Genomic DNA, 15,303 nt, shown 5'->3' on the forward strand with positions numbered 1-15,303 from the left:
TTTTATTCTGGATACATAAATTTCAACCTACGTACTCCAGTTGCCATAACAACTTGATACATTTGTTCTCTTGTGTCATTTTTTATTGAGTCAGGTTTTTAAGAAAAACAAAAACCAAAAAAAAGTCATCTGTGGTTGCTACGATAATGCAGTACGTTTTTAAAAGTTTATTCTGTTCACACTTATTCTTCAGGAAACTGGTAATTAGCTCTTTTTCCCCCAAAGAGACTCATAGCTCAGTGTGGGAATCTCAATAAAAACTAGAGCTCAAGAGATTGTGGCTCTGGTCCAAGGTTTTCCCTTTGTTATTCTCCCCCTGGAAGCATTAGTAGGGGAGGAATGGAACGAGGATTCCATCCACTCCTCACCCACCTGCATAGAAAGTGTAATAATGACCGCACAGTGGCTGCGCTTCCTCCTGAACTATTAGCCAGGATATGGGCATCCCACGCAGGGATGGGCATCCCACAAGGGTACCTTACTCCCCTGAAGGGATGCATAGCCAGGGTCTGACTATAGCCCATAGATAGCAGTAGCATAAACCCTAAATTCAGAGACAGAACTTGCATAGGTAAATTTCAACACCCTCTCTGAATGAGAGTCAGTGCATTGCTTTTCATATTGGCATGCCATTGTATGACAATGCGTATTTTTATACATTGGTGTATAATAATCCCTGGCTAAATCCTGCTGCCATTGAAATCAATGGCTGAACTCCCGTTGACTTTAGCAGGAGCAGGATTGGCTCTCAGATTTTTAAACTTGAGAAAAGCAAAGTGCATTGGGATACAGTGCTATTTATATTGCATTTTTAGCTGGTTCATTAGAACAATCATAATGACAAAGAAGAGTGTATTAACAAGGAACTTACTTTATTTCGTGGCACAAGACCTAACCTGCATGGCAGCCACTTTATGCCACACTGCCAGCACAAGGTGACCCTAAAACAAGGGTAACAGGGTATGTGAGAATTTAGGTAGATCCTTTGGTGTCACAGGACTAATGTAGTGGATCACTATGCCAACCCCTACCGCTATCCCTCTGGACAGCACAGGATACTAGGGGCAGATCCTCAGCTAGTGTCAATTAGTGAAGTCACTAGAGCTATGGTAATTTATGGACTATAATAGGGTTCAAAAAAGAACTAGATAAGTTCATGGAGGATAGGTCCATCAATGGCTATTAGCCAGGGTGGGCAGGGATGGTGTCCCTAGCCTCTGTTTGACAGAAGCTGGGAATGGGCAACAGGGAATGGATCACTTGATGATTACCTGTTCTGGTCATTCCCTCCAAAGCACCTGGCATTGGCTACTGCTGGAAGACAGGCTACTGGGCCAAATGGACTACTGGTCTGACCCAGTATGGCTGTTCTTATGTAGACCAAAGATCTGCCCTCTAGTTCTCAACAGCAGCCAGCTGGTGAGTGTGAAGGTAGCTTAAAACCACATTTGAGTCCCCTCTTGAGTTGGTTTGTGTCTTCCTTGGCCACAAACAAGGATCTGGGCCTATACTTTCATAGATACTAAGGTCAGAAGGGACCATTATGATCATCTAGTCTGACCTCCTGCACAACGCAGGCCACAGAATCTTACCCACTCACTCCTGTGAAAAACCTCTCACCTATGTCTGAGCTACTGAAGTCCTCAAATCGTGGTTTAAAGACTTCAAGGAGCAGAGAATCCTCCAGCAAGTGACCCGTGCCCCATGCTACAGAGGAAGGTGAGGCTGGAGGCTTTAAAGTGTATAGCATGAGTGTGTGTGTACACACACCCAGGGCAGAGGCTAGCCTAACACTTGTACATATATATTTGATTTATTCCTTGCAATATTTTTTTGTATTGCAGTTATATATCCTATTATAATTCTATGGGTTACAGTAGCACCTAGACTCCCCATTGCACTAGGTACTGTACAAGTAGTACGAGGCAGTCCCTGCCTTGAGCAGTTTACATCTAAATTGGCCAGACAAAGGGCAGGAAGGGAAACTAATTTAACCAGTCATACAGCAGGGCAGTGGCAGAGCCCAGAATGGAACCCAGGTGTCCCAACTCCTTGGCCTGTTCCCTGAACCACGCTGTCTCTGGGAGCTGTATTTACCTCCAGCAAAATCACAAAGGAGAAAGATACCCACATCTCATGACAAATTAATTGAAACTCATTGTGCCTGATCTTGTCAGAATGGGGGAATTTAATAGTCAGTCAATCACTAGCAGTAATGAAGTTAGTCCAATTTAGAGAATAAAGCTGATATGCCATAAAGAGCTAGTTAGGGAAAGACATTCTATAGTGATGTGAGGGTATAAAGCCAAAATAAAAGAAAAAAAGCTATTTCAAAGTGCTTGAAGTTATTTGTCCTAGAAAACAGTTTCACTGGAGCACTAGTTGCATCCTATACTTAAGTACAAAGAATATTTATTTAACCTGCATCTATGGGAAGGGCAACAACCAGCACTCTTCATGATGCTGGCAAGACTGCTTGCCAAGTCATGAATGCTGAGCTGCACAGACATATACAATCATGCTGACAAGCAAAAAAAAAAGATAATGCAGCTACACCAAAATTCAAAAAATTCCATTTATCTTCATATATCATTCGTCACACAACATTACAAAATGCTTTGTTTAGATAGAACCATGAGCTAAAGGGAAAATGACTCAGATTTATTAAACAGGAGAATATTTTGAGAATAATTATATTGTCCTTAAATATTGATAAACAGAAGACTACACAAATGAAGAGGCAAGACAAATGTTGCTTGCATGCTTTATGAAAAGATGTGTTTCCACTGAGTTTTCTTTGTATACAACTGTACCAAGCTGGTCAAGTCCACACAGAAGATAAGAGTCTACCATGGCTACTGCCTAATGGAGTTATTGTGATAGAAATCCCATACTTATGTTGAAGATCCCAGGTACAATCCTCACTACTAAACTGTGAGGAAGGGTTTTTTATTACAAAATGGACAATACAGGGATTTAATTTCCTGTGCACTTCAGATACTAAGGATGAGCTTCCTGTGACAAGGGGTGTGTATCACATTGGTTAAGAGTGTCATGTCCCCTTCTGGTGGCTTGTTCATGTAGAGGATAAGAGCCCACTACAATTACCAGCTAGAAGAGTTATTCCTTTACTTCAAGAGCAATCTCCACACCAAAACACTCTGAGTCCATGAGAATGGAAGCTTGGATGAGGTAACATTCAGTGAATTAACTCCTATAGGACTGGACAGTGGCTTACCCTACAGACTTCCCTCTCATTAGTTCAGGCTGTAGGAATGCATCTAGGCAGATCATGTGCCTTAGTTTCCATTTCCGTCTAAATTTCCTGTGATCAAGCTAGCTGAGTGCAGGTTGAATAGGACTCATAACATCGGGTACTCCGAATAGGCAGCAGGGGTGCACTTCATGTAGCAGGAATGCCTCATACAGAATCTGCCATACTATTTGGTGAGTTTTCAGTAGTACTGAAGGTTTGTAACATCTCACCTTGATCACAAGATGCTGCTGTCCCTGCATGAGGGAGGGAGCAGGGGTCATGCAGTACAATGGTTTGAGTCCTTTCTGAAAGGACACATCCAAAGGGGAGTGATGGGAAACTGCACCTCTCACCACATGACCCTCATTTGCGTAGTCCCACAAAGGACTCTGGTTGTATTCAGCATTTCCATGAAACCAAGAGGCACTGGTGGGATGTCATGGGCTCACATGACAATCACATTCAGATGACAGTTCTAACTATCCTTCACAGAGTAAAAATAACTGTAAGCAACCTACCCCAGTACTTGGCTCAGATCAGTTCATGACTGAAGAGCAGGCTGAAGTTAAAATCTACCAAGACAGAAGTTATACTGTTAGAGGAGGACACTTCAAAAAGTTTGCTGCGACAACACAGTCTCCACTATTCAGAGATATACATTCACAATTATTCAAGTCAGTCTGCAATTTAGAAGTGCGTCTTTAAATATGTTCTACCATCTCTGGATGGCTAGGACACTGCAATCAACCTGGGCATGAAAACTCTAGCTTTTTCAGGGAAATTACAACGAATAGAGAAAGCAGCAGCTCACCAACTCAGGTTACTTCAGGGACATCAGACCAGACTTCCACTCTATACATTGACTCCCCATAGAGCACTGCATCAAAAAAAATAAGGATTTTTGGTTCTTTTTTCAAGGCACTAAATACCCAGGAACTTACCAGATCACCAAAAGCTCCAGGCCAAGGACAACAGCTGACAACTCCACTCCATGGGAACAATGGCACTGTCTTTTGTGAGAGTGGGAGGCACAGCATTCTCAGAGATGGTACAAGAGTGAGGAACTCTATCAGCTTGTGAAGCTCACCTCACACCCCAACACTTTCCAGTCCAACCTTGCTTTCAGTAATAATAAAGAAATGGAGAAGGAACCTCTTTTGATAGGTTGCTTTATGCATTACTGAAACGCATTCGTATACCACCATGATGGGTATGGTCTAAAGACCTAAACAGACAGAACTGTGCTGTGCTGACTCATTCAGCCAGGTGGCTCATTACACTACAGAGATATGAGAGGTGGGAGTTTCTGACTAAAGAGAAGATCAAGGCTGAACAAGCAGTCCAAAGGTAGGAACTCTTAGGGCAGTCAACCCTTGTAAGAAAGCTTGAGCTGAATTTTGCTAATTTATTGTTAATTTCTTTGTTTATAAAGCCTAACCCAAGGGATGGGGTAAAAGTTTATTTTACAGTGTGTGGACTGTTTTAGAACAGATTGGGAAAGGTACCTGCTTCACAAGACTGAATGCAAAAGTTTCTGATAAGAAGTTAGCTGGAAATAATATTTTCTATTTACTTACTGGTTGTGCTTTATGGGGTTTGTGTGTGGAGCAAAACCTGCAGGTGAAACCAAGGATTCTCTCTGTTTTTATACCAGTCCCATCACCATGTTACAGTATCTGAACACCTATCATATATTCTGCAGCATGTTCAAGAATCAGAATTTAAGATCAGTTGAAAATACAGCTATATTACCTCCCCAATGCTCTCTCAGTTCATGCTGAACACAGTGATCAGATGGAGATAACTGGATTTACAGCATCATCCAACCAGATATCTGTCATATTTGCATAGTCAGGGCCTCCATCGATCAAATCAAGAACAGTAATGACTTTGGGGCCCAGTATCTGCCATTCTGGAGAAAAAGACACTTGATGTGGCCAGTACCATCAATTTCCAATTATTTACTCATCTCCACCTTCCCAAACTACCTCTCTCCTTGCTTACCATGACAGGGTCTGAGGGGCCCGAGATCCAATAATCAGGCCCCAAAAGTGGACCTCAATAACCCACACGCATAACTGCATTGCTTGATTTTTTTGACCACCTGAAAGTAGCTGCTACCCCTTCAGTAGGCAGAAGTCTATATAAGAAACTTGAGGACAGCCTGCAAACATCTATCCTATGCTTCTCAGCAACACTTCCCTTCCATGATACCCACAAAATCCCATCTGATACATCTATGGGAGTAGACATATAGCACTCCTAGAATATTCTCCCTTCCAAGAGTCAGCTGGTTAACATCCTTCCTACCTCCCTCTCATGAAGGTCAAAAGACTGATCAGTCTGTAAGATCATGAGTGGTACCATACTGGATCAAACCAATGGTCCATCTAGCCCAGTATCCTGTCTTCTGACAGAAGCTGGTGTCAGATGCTTCAGAGGGAACGAACAAAACAGGGCAATTTCAAGTGATTTCTCCCATCATCCAGTCCCAACTTCTGGCAGTTGGAGGTTCAGGGATTCCCAGAGCATGAGGTTGTGTCCCGGACCATCCTGGCTAATAGCCATTGATGGACCTATCTTCCATGAACTTATTTCATTCTTTTTTGAACCCAGTTATCTGTATGTCATGAAGCAGGTCCTCAAGGAATCAATTCTGAAGCACTTAGAGGAGAGGAAAGTGATCAAGAACAGTCAGCATGGATTCACCAAGGGCAAGTCATGCTGACTAATCTAATTGCCTTCTATAATGAGATAACTGGCTCTGTGGATGAGGGGAAAGCAGTGGACATGTTATTCCTTGACTTTAGCAAAACTTTTGATACGGTCTCCCACAGTATTCTTGCCAACAAGTTAAAGAAGTATGGGCTGGATGAATGGACTATAAGGTGGATAGAAAGCTGGCTAGACGTAGGGCTCAATGGGTAGTGATCAATGGTTCCATATCTAGTTGGCAGCTGGTATCAAGCGGAGTGCCCCAAGGGTTGATCCTGGGGCCGGTTTTGTTCATTAATGATCTGGAGGATGGTGTGGAATGCACCCTCAACAAGTTTGCAGATGACACTAAACTGGGAGAAGTAGTAGATACGCTGGAGGGTAGGGATAGGACACAGGGGGATCTAGACAAATTAGAGGATTGGGCCAAAAGAAATCTGATGAGGTTCAACATGGACAAGTGCAGAGTCCTGCACTTAGGATGGAAGAATCCCATGCATCGCTACAGCCTAGGGACCGAATGGCTAGGCAGCAGTTCTGCAGAAAAGGACCTAGGGATTACAGTTGAGGAGAAGCTGGATATGAGTCAGTGTTGCCAAGAAGGCTAACGGCATTTTGGGCTGTATAAGTAGAGGCACTGTCAGCAGATTGAGGGACGTGATCATTCCCCTCTAGTCGGTATTGGTGAGGCCTCATCTGGAGTACTGTGTCCAGTTTTGGGCCCCACACTACAAGAAGTATGTGGAAAAACTGGAAAGCGTCCAGTGGAGAGCAACAAAAATGATTAGGGGACTGGAACACATTACTTATGAGGAGAGGCCGAAGGAACTGGGATTGTTTAGTCTGCGGAAGAGAAGAACGAAGGGGGATTTAATAGCTGCTTTCAACTACCTGAAAGGGGGTTCCAAAGAGGATGGATCTAGACTGTTCTCAGTGGTAGCTGATGACAGAACAAGGAGTAATGGTCTCAGGTTGCAGTGGGGGAGGTTTAGGTTGGATATTTGGAAAAACTTTCACTAAGAGGGTGGTGAAGCACTGGAAGGCATTACCTACGGAGGTGGTGGAATCTCCTTCCTTTGAGGTTAAGGTCAGGCTTGACAAAGCCCTGGTTGGGATGATTTAATTGGGGATTGGTCCTGCTTTGAACAGGGGGTTGGACTAGATGACCGCCTGAGGTCCTTTCCAACCCTGATATTCTATGATTCTATGTTGTGTGAAGTACTTCCTTTTGTTTATTTAAATCTGCTGCCTATTAATTTCATCCAATGACCCCTCGTTCTTGTGTTGTGACACAAGACCCCTCGTTCTTGTCTTGTGACACGGTAATTAACACTTCCCTATTTACATTTTCTATATCATAGCTCTCTACCGTATCTGCCCTCTTTTCAAAGTTGAACAGTGCCAGGTTTTTTTTTTTTAAATCTCTCCTCATATGGAAGCCGTTCCATTCCCCAATCATGTCTGTTGTCCTTCTCTGTATCTTTTCCAATTTTAAATTCTCTTTTTTTCAGAAAGGGCAACCAGAACTACAGGCAGTATTCAAGGTGTGGGCGTACCACCAAATAATTTTCTCCAAATATCTTTTGGTATAAAAATTATGGGCCAGATCCTCTGCTAGTGTAAGTCAGTGTAGTTCCATTGATCTCAGTGCAGGAGGTCAGACTTGATGATCACAATGGTCCTTTCTGACATTAAGGTCTATGCGATACACATTTATGTTGTTCTAATAAACAAGATGCATGATGCAGCACATAAATAGTTGTGTATTTTGTTGGGCATGGCATCCTCCATTAGTTGAGGTACATTTTTTTTTAAAAGAGGAAACCTAAAATATAAATTTAGTGTTTAATAATTGGGTCTTAAAAGTTTGCCATAATGAAATGTCCAAGATAAAGTGCCAACAAAAGCCACTGGCTTCACTGGCAGAGCAGAGGTGGAGTCCACCTTTTGATAATGTTGGAGAAGACAGGTAGGTTAGAGATAGGCAGCCAGAACTACAGGCAGTATTAAAGATGTGATCGTACCACCAAATGTTATCCAAATATATTTTGAGATAGAAATTATGGGATAGGCCATGAAGGGCCTTAAAAGCAAAGATGAATTAAATGAGGTGGTGGAGAAGGGGGAGCCAGTGGAGAGATGCAAAGAGGCAGGCAATGTGTTCAAAGTGATGAGCTAGGAAAATGATCTCTGCAGCAGAATTTCAAATGGATATAAGTGGGGCAAGACTACATTTGTCATGCCAGATAGGAGAGTTGTTTTGAAGGGACTTTTCAGCAAGGGAGAAACTGGCTAATGGATGAAATTCATCCCAATGGTGGAGATCTTAACTAAGTGGTGCATATGCCTGTATTGGTTCTCTAAACAGAACTAAATTTCACCAGAACCAGCTATACAGGGCAGCAGCAAGGCAAACTATAAGCTAAGTGGTGTCAAATGCACACTGTATACAAATTGAAAAACAGAATGTATATATATATATATAGCTAACTTCTTACTATATAATAGATATGAAATGAGGAGAGAGAAATGTGATTTTCAAATTGACAGTTTCCCTCCAATTTATTTTCCTTGGTTGTTACTTTTGGGGTTTTGGCTACTGTGTGCTACATCCTTTGTGTAGTTGTCCTAATTTGTAAAGAAGCTAAACAAAGGAGTGAAGATCATTTCTCCTATCTATACATTTGTCTTCTTGAGCAGAGATATATGAACCTATCTGAGAGATCGCTCCCTTGATGATCTTTGTATGTTTCAGAGCTTACAGGTGATTTCTTTTCTATTCCTGGGAACTATTTAGGAAGCATTTTAATAGAGAAACGTTGGTAGTTTAAAGATATATGTATGGGCTCCTCAAACCTCTCTGTGGAGCGCTGCGTCCTTTGAATTTGGAGGGCAATGAATTCTCTTGCCTAGCTGCTCAGATTTGTAAATGATCAGAGTCATAGCTATTTAAGTGAGACAAATTGCTCTGAAATATTTTTAAAATAAAACCTGAGGAAGACCAGACCCAACACTGTAAAAGTTCTGTAAAATGGATATTCAGTCTCAGAGAGCAGAGAAATAATTTTTAATACAGAGTATGATTGTTTTTGCAAGTGGATAAAATATAAATTCCCAGAATGTTATTAGAACCTATGAATAAATCACATGTATTTTGAAGCAAACACCAACTCATGCTAGAAGCCTGCTGGGATATTCACATATTTTAAGTATATGATTTTTTTCCATCAAATTATTTTGCAATGCCAACAGCCCTTGTTTAAATGCATTATTCTGAAAAAGAAATGTAATTTAATACGTTAAAATGATTAGATCCTTTTTAAATGATGCTTTCATAGTGGTATCTTCAGTACTATTGCTGCTTCTACTACCTCATTTTATTGACCTTGATGATGTCCTATATCTGAAATAAAACTCATTCAATAGTCTGACCACAGAGCCTGTCACAATGGGGACCCACTGCTTAATTAAAAGTATGGCTAATTCTGTATGCTTGTGGTTAATATGCAAACACATTTTTCATTGGGGAAAACTGTTGTTTCTGGTCCTAGGTAGCTGTTTTGGCCAGCTCATAATCCCTTGCAGATGTAATAAAAAATCGCAAATAAGAAGACTGCCTAGAGTTTTTTTATATAGGCATATTATATAAATGTGAAACAAACATGCTCTGGTACATGTGATCTGAGCTAGAGATGTTGCTCGTTTCTTTGTTACAGAGCCAAATTCTGCTCTCAGTTACACCTATATAAATCTGGAATAACTCCAGTGAAGTCAATGAAATTTCACTGATATAAGGAGAGAATCAGACTCGATGTGTCGGATCACACAAACAGGTGTTAGGATTGTTCAAATGCGTATACTGGTGTCTATAATGGCAAAGGATGAGAAAAAGTATATGTGTAAATTAGCACATGCCCAAATTGATGATAGGAGCTGAAAAATGTATCCCTAAGCGATTTGCCCAAGGACACACAGAATACATGTCTGAGGTAGAAATAAAGCTTAGGGCTCCTGACTCTCAACATTAGGCCTCCATGAAAAGACCATCCTTTTTCCCTAGGAAATTGGAATTAGGAAGGCCAGAACATTGTGATATGCAGCAATCCAGTCCTCAGTATGGCACTTATCCGATTACGTTAAAACATATTCAAAACAGCACTAAAATGACACTTACAAAAGTTCTGGGACCCAGGTTATTGGCAAGCTATAGAACAAATACCAAAAACAGAGAGACTCAAATGTAGAGTATGGTTAAGATATTTGTTTCCAACTAATACATCAGGATTTAATAAAAAATAAGCTTGCAGATACCAATTTCTGAACCTTAGCCAAGCAATGTGAGAAGACAGATGCAGGCATATAAAATCGTCTCTCTGAATAAAGCACATCTGTATATTATTACATAGAGTATACTACAACACATAATCTTGTGAAGCCAGGATTCAGAATGATCACACATAAATGGACATTAAATGATGGAAACTACAAAACCCAAGTTCAAAAGAGTTAAACAGAACTAAAATACTGAATATTCTGTATAGCCCCTCCCCTCCCCAATTGCTTCCTTCTGCAGGTGATCATTGTGTTAAATTGTATTACAAGTCAACTGGTGGTGCTGACAAATCTATACACAGATCTGCGCTGTGTTTGATCAGACAAATATATGCTGCATGAGTTAAATTTAGTAAAGAAAAGACATACAAAACTGCATGTTTTGAACCTAATGAAATATTATGAATAGTCTAATCTAATGACTCTAACACAGGGGTCTCAAAGTCCCAGCCCATGGGCCATCTGCGGCCCGAGATCCTCCCCACTGTGGCCCACGGAGGGGAGACACATGCAGCCATGCTGCCTGAATGTCTGCTGCAGGCGCCGCCCCCCACAGCTCCCATTGGCTGAGAGAGACAGATACCATCATTAGTTGCCAGGCAGAGGCAGCCATGGAGGCAGCGTCACTTTTTTCCACAATGAATATAAACAAGTCAAAATACTGACCACAACTATCTGATGCACACCTTGCTGCAGTCCTGAAGGTTTTGACTGCTCAGTCACTAAGGCCAACCATCAACAAACTGACAGAACTGAAGCATTGCCAGGTGTCTGGCAAACACTAAAAACTCTCTGGAAGGTGAAGAATTGTATGAAGTTGTATGCCAGTTTTATTATTTCTAACAAATTTGAAATAAAAAATACAATATAAAAGTTTTCTTTTCTGAACACCATCTTCAGTGACATTATTGGCCCACAGGGAGGATTTGAGGACTGGCACTGGCCCTAAGGTAAATTGAGTTTGAGACCCCTGCTCTAACAGATTAAGTGTAATTGCTGAAATAGAACCGGATTTAGTTCCCAGTAGCTCCAGCCATAGGAATGAAAGTTGTTTCTAGAGAGTTACAAAAATGAAATAAGAAAACCTACTGAAATTTCATAAACATATATAGATGGTTCTGTGTTTTTCAGACAAGCTACTGACACAAAATAAATTAATGGTTTGATAAATATTCTAGGCAGAAGAATTCTTAAATAGGGGTTTTAGTATGGTAAACTTTAACAAGTAGGCACTTAGACTAAGGACAAAGAAGTAAGTTCAACGTTTGTAATAGCTGAGTGCAAGGATGGCAAGCATTCCTGAAACAAGTGGGAAATAGGAGTATGCATTTCATATATTGTAATTGGATTCCTTTGCAAAATGATTTTTTAAACATCAGAAATGCATGCAGCAACAGGAATTAAATTAACTTTAAGAGCAAGACTCTATGGGGACAACTTCAGAGCAGATGTTAGTTCATTGCTGAGCTGAATGTGGATTTTGTATGTGTGAGATCAATTTATGATGATCAACTTTCCACATTCATTGTGAGTGGTTCCAATTCAATATGCTGCAAGAATCTGCTCCATGATGTACCCTATGCACGCATAGTCTTTTCATGCTGTGCTACAGGGACAATCAAACTTGTCAAATCAAATCAAATATACAGGGACTAGAAGGTGGATAGAAAGCTGGCTAGATCGTCAGGCTCAATGGGTAGTGATCAATGGCTCCATGTCGAGTTGGCAGACGGTATCAAGCGGAGTGCCCCAAGGGTCAGTCCTGGGGCCGGTTTTGTTCAATATCTTCATTAATGATCTGGAGGATGGCATGAAATGCACCCTCAGCAAGTTTGCAGATGACACTAAACTGGGACGAGCGGTAGATACGCTGGAGGGTAGGGATAGGATACAGAGGGACCTAGACAAATTAGAGGATTGGGCCAAAAGAAATCTGATGAGATTCAACAAGGACAAGTGCAGAGTCCTGCACTTAGGAAGGAAGAATCCCATGCACCGCTCCAGGCTGCGGACTGACTGGCTAAGCGGCAGTTCTGCAGAAAAGTACCTGGGAATTACAGTGGACGAGAAGCTGGATATGAGTCAGCAGTGTGCCCTTGTTGCCAAGAAGGCCAATGGCATATTGGGCTGTTTATAGGAACATTGCCAGCAGATCGAGGGAAGTGATTATTCCCCTCTATTTGGTACTGGTGAGGCCACACCTAGAGTATTGCGTCCAGTTTTGATCCCCCACACTACAGAAGGGATGTGGACAAACTGGAGAGAGTCCAGCGGAGGGCAACGAAAATGATTAGGGGGCTGGAACACATGACTTATGAGGAGAGGCTGAGGGAACTGGGATTGTTTAGTCTGCAGAAGAGAACAGTGAGGGAGGATTTGATAGCAGCCTCCAACTACCTAAAGGGGGGTTCCAAAGAGGATGGAGCTAGACTGTTCTCAGTGATGGCAGATGACAGAACAAGAAGCAATGGTCTCAAGTTGCAGTGGGGGAGGTCTAGGTTGGATATTAGGAAACACTATTTCACTAGGAGGGTGATGAAGCACTGGAAAGGGTTACCTAGGGAGTGGTGGAATCTCCATCCTTAGAGGTTTTTAAGGCCCTGCTTGTCAAAGCCCTGGCTGGGATGATTTAGTTGGTGTTGGTCCTGCTTTGAGCAGGGGATTGGACTAGATGACCTCCTGAGGTCCCTTCCAACCCTAATGTCCTATGATTCTATGATCACCTGAAATTGTATGATATAACTTGAATGAATTATGTCTAAAATCCGTCTGTCCACAGATATGTTTCCCCAGGCATGTTGGAAAATTTTTAAACACTGGCCAAATGGGATAGGCACAAAGCATGAATCCACTAAGAATGGTTCAATATTCTTGACAGGTTGATGAAGAGATGAAGTAGCAGAAGGAAAATTCATGGAAGAAGAAGAATGCTGTCTCCAAAACCATTGTTTCTTCCTGGATGGATCAGGTTGTCTCTGATAAAGGTAAGAAGACTGTAGCAGTTGAAAGGGTTGCCTGTAAATAGGCTGCCTACACTGTCTCTTTCTGGTTTGTGGAATATAAATTGCTGTGGTTTTGCTCAAAATCTGAATGTGTCTTTCATTAATTCTGAATGCTTCTTTCCTTATTAATTTCTACCATCAAATTTTTTATTCCTTTAGAGATCCTGTTAGCCATCTATAGTTCCAACCTAGTTTTTGGAACAATCCAATAAGAAATGCCATGTGGAACTGTGATATGTTTCTGAGTTTTTATTTTATTTCAGATTTGTTCTTAAAGTGAATTTGCAGCTCATGGAAGGTGCTGGATTGACAGCGTTGAAAACTAAAATCTTCTCTTTTTTCACAGTTTATACTGTGACAATGCAAATGTCTACCCAGTGTCCTTTGTTCGTGTGCCTTGATCTTGGCCTGGAGATAAGACAGAGCAGTTTGGACTCCATGTCTACTGAATCCTTGGCCTCTCTGCTGAGGTGAAAATAATTCACTAGTTTTTGTGGTAGAGTCCACCAGGAAAATCTATCAGTTTAGTTCACGTAGGCTGCCTAGCAGTCTTTGGTCACTATTGACCAGGGATAGAATTGAACCAGGCATAGTAAAGAACAGATTCAAATCCTTCCACCAGCTGCAGACCTTGGTGCCTAGATTTTGTCATCTATGGTGCTTGATATTCCCAGGGCTGAGCTTGAGTTCAGTGGGAGTTGTGGGTGGCAAACACCTCAAAAAGATCAGGTCTAATTTTAGGCACACACGTATAAAAGTTTTGATAGCAACTTTTAGACAATTCTTACATACTCTTACAGAGTTAAGACTGGAACGGTGGTATTTCATATTCAAACAACACAGGCCACTAGCACATGAGCTAAAAAGGTTCACCCTTTATTAGTAGAATTAGGTCCCTTATTCTCCTTGAGGACCACCCACTTGATAAAATCTAACACAAAATATCAGACAAGACAGACAAAGGGTCGAGAAAAGGAAGCACTGCACTCCCCGTTTCACAGGGGAGCTGAAGCACACTGAGATTAAGTGACTTGTGCAAGGTCACAGAGAATGTCTGTGTCAGAGTCAGGAATTGAAGACAGATCTCCTGAATCTCAGTATAGTAGTATCTCAACCACAAACCACCCTTCCTGAATTAGAAGGCCACCACATCACATTTTCCAACACCTGAGCCGTCAATTTCATTATATATACTTGTAACTATTCATCTATTATGGTACCTCTTGGTTTTTCTGCAGACTTGCATGGCCTGTGGCAGAAGATTTCGTCTTCTCCCATTTCTCTGCAACTTGATTTGCTTCTTCTGTTTTTTGCTCACAGCTTTTTTGGGAGTTTAGCAATGTCACTTCATAAAACTCTTGAATATCTGTTAGTAACGAGAAACAAATAAAAAAGATTTCATTTGATATGCTGGATTTAGCAGTCCTTGGTATTTTTCTGTAACCAGTAAATATTTATGTACTTTAGAAGCTACATTATAATGGTAAACACATAATATTACATTTCTAGCAGAAGCCAACATGCCAATTAGTTTTCTGAATTTTTATTGATCATTTCAAGGAAATATATGAACAACAACTATTGAGAGACGATTGAGAATGAACATACTGCAATAATAAATGAACAACATATATAAACCAAGATATGGTATGAGATAAGAACAGTTCAAATTATCTTGGAAAACAAACTTGAAACCAAACAGATGTTAGCCATCTAAAAAGCAGCTTACCCCTGACAGCTCTCCAGGTGGTGGAGTAGCTCCTAGTCTTAGCTGCCACTTCAATGGGAACTCTTTTGAAGTGGGCACAGAAGCCATCCTAGTTAGGCCAGGCAGGAACTGCCTCCAGTTACGCTAGGTAAACCCCTTCAGAAGTACATCTCACTATTCCAACAGAAGCAGCAGCTCAAGCCAGGACCAGGAGCTGCTGACAGCTACAGCTCTGGACAGCTCAGTTCCCACCTGCCAAAACTGCCTCTGTATTTAATTATTAATGGAAA

At 41.3% G+C, this 15,303-nt stretch overlaps 1 protein-coding gene across 1 annotated transcript in view; it reads right to left on the reverse strand.

Annotated features, from left to right (window-relative positions):
• The window catches only part of DLG2 (discs large MAGUK scaffold protein 2), a 1,449,547-nt gene that overhangs the window by 1,250,756 nt on the left and 183,488 nt on the right, over positions 1-15,303 (reverse strand). Inside the window, exon 3 of the mRNA XM_043528333.1 lies at positions 14,526-14,671. Coding sequence (XP_043384268.1) covers positions 14,526-14,671 — 146 coding nt within the window. The remainder of the gene's footprint in view (positions 1-14,525; positions 14,672-15,303) is intronic.

Source organism: Chelonia mydas, chromosome 1, assembly GCF_015237465.2.
Source record: "Chelonia mydas isolate rCheMyd1 chromosome 1, rCheMyd1.pri.v2, whole genome shotgun sequence".
NCBI classification, from domain to species: domain Eukaryota; kingdom Metazoa; phylum Chordata; order Testudines; family Cheloniidae; genus Chelonia; species Chelonia mydas.